This window comes from Lactuca virosa, chromosome 5, assembly GCF_052849685.1.
Source record: "Lactuca virosa cultivar CGN04683 chromosome 5, Lactuca_virosa_CGN04683_v6, whole genome shotgun sequence".
Lineage (NCBI taxonomy): Eukaryota > Viridiplantae > Streptophyta > Magnoliopsida > Asterales > Asteraceae > Lactuca > Lactuca virosa.
Genome location: NC_136430.1, coordinates 53,684,899 through 53,690,734, shown reverse-complemented (window position 1 = coordinate 53,690,734; position 5,836 = coordinate 53,684,899). Strand labels below are relative to the sequence as shown.

Sequence of the window (5,836 nt, the reverse complement as noted above, 5' to 3'; positions counted from 1 at the left end):
CACTAACGACTTAATCAAAGTGCAAATTGTAATTTCATGGGTTAGCACCTTATTCACATTTTCCTAAAGTAACTAAGATTGGGAATTTTATAAAACATTTAGTTACTTTATATTCATCATTATACTTTTAATGAGAATTATAGTCCTTGTCCTACCCGTTCGACTAACTACCCTCCACCAATCAAGGAAGCGGTGGGTGAGAGTGGACACCCATTAAGCTGCCATTTTATAGGCAACAACCTTATACCCCCCCTTATAGACCAGCTTCGTGAATGAGGCCTACTAACGGTAAGACTAACTTATATATATATATATATATATATATATATATATATATATATATATATATATATATATATTAACTTATAATACTATAAAGTATAAGGGTTGAATTTTAACTTTTAAAATTCTAAGGGTTGGAACTAAAGTTTTTAAAGTGACTTTACTTGTTCCAAAACTTGAGGGCAAGTTTTGTAACTTTCAAAACTTTTCATCTTTCATAAATTATGAGTTAATGGATTAATAAAACGAGAGACTTTTCATTTTATGTAACCTATGTGTTTAATAATGGACTTTAAAAGAGTGACTTTGGTAATCCATAACTTGAGGAAAAATTATGGATTCCATTAAAACACATCAAGATCAAGAATTAAACTAACAAGCAAGTTACAAATAATTCCTATGATCTTCTAAACTCATAAGTTCATGAATGTTCATATCAACAATTTCAAGAATCATAAATAAACCATATAAAATTTGAAAATTTGATAATAGCTATTGAAAATGGATTAGCATAACCATTACACCATCTAAAACAAGTTTTATAACATCAAAACAGTTTAGGGTAATGTTTCTAGTCCATTTCCAGCAGTAAAACTCGAAAATATGCATTCAGAGGCTCCTACTCGTCGAGTGCACAAAACTACTCGACGAGTAGGATGAATTTACTCATGGAGTCGTCGAGTCCCCCATGGACTCATCAAGTTCATGCTGCAGAATGCAGAAAACTGAGTTTTTTCAACAAGTTTGCATCAAGTATCAAATAAACAAGCCTAGTCTCTGATACCACTGAAGGGTTTTGAGCATTCTAACACCCCTATGGTGTACATGCAACCCTAGAAACCTTGGATCTATGTTTTACTAAGATACATGCAAAATTGATTTTCCAAGGTTCTTCAACTATCTAGCATAGCATGGGGAACTTTTAAACATAAATGCTAGAAGAAGAACATACCTTTTGTAGTTTGGATTCCTTGAGAACCTTATGAGCCTAGCACCTTAAGTGTAATGCCTCAAATGTCTCACACAACACTACAACACTTGGAATAACCTTGAGAGAAGTTTCACTTAACCTCAAAATTGGTTTGCCATCTTACTTGTACAAGTAGTAGTCATAGTGACGATTTTGCTTGCATAGGGTTCTTTATATAGTTTTGGCACAAGTAGGGTTACACCATGTAAACCCTAATTGTCATGGATTTCCATATTCCATGATCCATGGGTTTGTAACCTCCATGAATTATCCATTGAGTACCTTATGGGTTTTAACCCAACCCATACAAACCATGGATCATTAGCCCACTATACAAGAATAGATGATTTACACAATCAACCCCATATATTTAATTAGTCTCCTTTTGATCACTTAATTAATTCCAATTAATTATTTGATCAATACTAATTAAATAATATTATTAATATATTAGAACTTATAATATATTAATAATCCTTAAGTGTGCTTTCTCTCATTTAGTCTATCCAAGTGTTGCAATGCCATGCAACCCAAATGGACCATGCCAACCGGGTCAAGTACATTCCAGGAATGGTTATGAACCTAGACACCTAATCCAACACTTTTATCTTCGAGGTTGAATTCATTAATAATCAACTCCCACTTCTTCTCAAATTCATCAGGTTTGATATGCAAGTTCCATAAAAGCTTCTTAAATCTTTTCTTGAAGTCTTTGTTTTTAAATAAATCGCCAGTAACCTATGAATGAACAATTTTACTTATATAAGTATAAATTATATACTTATTTGGATATATCATATATTAGTAATCATATATGATTATATACTCTATTATCATATATCATACTATATAATCATATATGATTAATCATATATGATTAATCATATATGATTAATCATATATGATTATACATTATGGTATCTGATAATTCATATTCTTACAATGCTTAATCATATATGATTAATCATATATGATTATACAGTATGATATCTAATAATTGATATTATTAGAATATTAATAATATATGATTATATAGTTTTATTTTTATTATACCTTTGCTTGCAGTTTTTTCATTATGTGCCACATGCATAGTCTGTGTCTTGAATTTGGTAAGACAGATTCCACTGCTTGTTTTATAGTTGGATCTTGATCAGTTAGAACAATTTTTGGGGCTTTCCCTTCATGAGCTCTAAGAAAAGCTTTAATTAGCCATTCATACGACTCAATTGTCTCTCTACTCAGCAACCCAACACCAACAATAACTGATTTCTTATGGTGGTCAACTGCTGTGAATGGAACAAATACCATTTTATACCTATATAAAGAAAATGTGTTTAGTACAATCATTTTATTTTAATCATAAATGTATCAATTATGTAAAGCATATAAATTAACTTACTTTTTTGTTCTAAAAGTTGCATCAAAATATATAACTTCTCCAAACTCTGCATAAAAAGTCTTTTCTCTTTCATCTGCCCAAAACATAGCAGCCAACATATCTCCATCACGAAGGAACTCAAATGAATAATTTGGGTAATGATCTCTACGATCATTCATTTTGTTTATCATTATTTGAGCATCTTTGTAACATAAGATTCTATTTACTCCTCTCCTCAATTTTTTGTAGTCTGTTACCTTTGCCCCTACATATTCATATCCTCCTTTCAAAACTGATCGTATTTTGTGAGCCATTTTTGGACCAATTTTAGCTTTTGATGCACGTACTACAAACTCTTTTTTAGAATATGACATATTTCTTGCCTTTTTTGCATAAGGTCTTTCCTCAATACTTTCCGGTGGGTGGTTATGCAATTCAAAGAATTTCTTAACATTGTAAACTGTTGTTCCATAAACATTTTCAAATATAATCTTTGCTCTACACCCAGTAATTATCTTGTTTGAATTTGGTTTCTTCTTGATAGAACTTATAGCCAACGTATCACAAGGTTTTGGTTTATCCTTGCCACCCCTATTGCATATAACATATTTTTCTTTTCTTATTTGGCTATTGTATTGTGATTGGCCACTCAGTCTTGTTTGAAAACCTGCCATTTCTGCATAATCAATATACATTTTTACTGCCAAATTTAGTGATTTGAAAATGCTGTTTACAACTGGTACAAATTCAGTACGAACATCTGGTTTATATTCAGATTCTTCAATTATGTTACTGCAATATGATTCATTTATTGAATTGGAACTTTCACCTGATAAAAGAAGAGAATGTCAAATATGTTATTATATAATTTTATATTACAATAATCATATGTTGTTAACAATATATATTTATATAGTGTAATATATTATTCATTATATTTTAGTATGAAAAATCATATATGATTATAGATATTAATATATTATTAGATGTAAAATCATATGTTTTTGTTCATTGTCTTATATGATTAATCATATACTGTACTGTGTAATCATAAATGATTATACGTATTAATTTATAGGTAATCATAGTTGATACTGTTTAATCATCTATGGTTAATCATATGTATTTGTAGTTTGTAATATATGATTAATCATATTTTATGATGTATAATCATATATGATTATTCATCCTAATATAAGATTAATATATATTTCAATTTGAAAACATATATGATAAATCAGAATTACAATCTACAAATACATATGAATAAACATATATGTAATCATAAATGATTATACGTATTAATTTATAGGTAATCATAGTTGATACTGTTTAATCATCTATGATTAATCATATGTATTTGTAGTTTGTAATATATGATTAATCATATTTTATGATGTATAATCATATATGATTATTCATCCTAATATAAGATTAATATATATTTCAATTTGAAAACATATATGATAAATCAGAATTACAATCTACAAATACATATGAATAAACATATATGTAATCATAAATGATTATACGTATTAATTTATAGGTAATCATAGTTGATAATGTTTAATCATCTATGATTAATCATATGTATGTGTAGTTTGTAATATATGATTAATCATATTTTATGATGTATAATCATATATGATTATTAATCCTAATATAAGATTAATATATATTTCAATTTGAAAACATATATGATAAATCAGAATTACAATCTACAAATACATATGAATAATCATATATGATTATTCATGCTAGTATAATCATATTTGATGATGTATAATCATAATTTTTTTGTACAATGTCTTATGTGATTAATCACATATTGTACTGTATAATCATATATGATTATACTATTTAATATATAATTAATCATATATTTAGATCTATTAACACATATGATAAATCATATGTTTTTTTAAATTGTTATATACGATTAATCAAATGTTAGTATGTATAATCGTATATGATTATACACCGTAACATATTATTAATTGTAATTTATAATGTATAATAAAAAAAATCAGAATGAAGTGTAGAAATTGTAATGTAATATGTAGTATTAAAACGAATTATTTATACCTTCAATACAAATCGTATTTTGAAGTTGTTTAGAAGTAAAAGAAATTCAATCGATTTGTTCGTTGTTACGAGATGAATTTATTTCAGCTACAATAGTATGAGTTGCGATCGACTCGTCAATTGCTTTTGAATTGGACATCATTTACGAAAATTGATTTTGATTCATTTTTCAAATGCTATATTGAATTGTGTTGATGAATGTGATGTGCTTGTTTCTTCGATTTGAGGATTATGTATTGTATTTATGAAGATATGAATTGATGCTCTGTTTCGATCGTTTTTTTCGATTTGAAGACTGCGATTAATTTGATAACAGATTCAGTAAAAATAGGAACTTTTCAGATGATATTGAATGATTTTTGAAGATTGAATGATACGATTACGTGATTGATACTGAGAATCGATGATTTAGCGATAAATGAAGGTGTCCGCTTTCTAAACATTAAGTTGAAATTTACTGTTATACTCGTGCATCATTTAATAGTTGACAGAAGTTGATGTTAAGTTCAATTGGCTGATGTTTAATCTCACAATATCTAATTTTTTATTAATCTCAAGGGAACCATCCCATATATATATATATATATATATATATATATATATATATATATATATATATATATATATATATATATATATATATATATATATAGGAGGGTTCAATTGAGAAAAAAAAGGTTGAGAATGGGGGAACCATTCTCAGCCAATCTTTTAATGAGCTTAAAAAACGTAGTGACAAACTTGTAAACAGTCCAAATACATTAATGAGTGGTGGCAAATTTGTAAATAATCCAAAAACATTAAACCGTTAGGCCACTTGAGTAATTTCATCGCACATCAAATCTCGACAGAAAACCATCATTTCCCTCTTCGAACACATCATCGTTACCCCATAACACGAAAACCATTTGCAGAATGATTCAATAACATAAAGCATTCTCAACATCGAGAAGAACAAAACGAAGAAAAATGTCTTCCGACGAAAACATAAACGAAACCATTTCCTCACTGTTGACTATGAAAGGTAATCATCGACGTTTTTTTCTTCGATTTTTATAACGATCTGTAATCATTTCTAAACTTATCACTTGATTACTTGAAATTTTTCGTAATCGTCGTAC

The 5,836-nt window shown here is 27.9% G+C and overlaps 1 protein-coding gene across 1 annotated transcript; it reads right to left on the bottom strand.

The window, feature by feature from the left end:
• Window positions 1–1,834: 1,834 nt before the first annotated feature.
• Window positions 1,835–5,623, bottom strand: LOC145111263 (protein FAR1-RELATED SEQUENCE 5-like). Its single transcript, XM_079047557.1, has 4 exons — window positions 5,572–5,623; window positions 2,652–3,459; window positions 2,306–2,567; window positions 1,835–1,990 (listed from the first exon to the last, which is right to left on the bottom strand). Exons 1-4 carry the CDS (start codon window positions 5,621–5,623, stop codon window positions 1,835–1,837), a joined length of 1,278 nt encoding a protein of 425 aa, XP_078903683.1.
• Window positions 5,624–5,836: the final 213 nt, after the last annotated feature.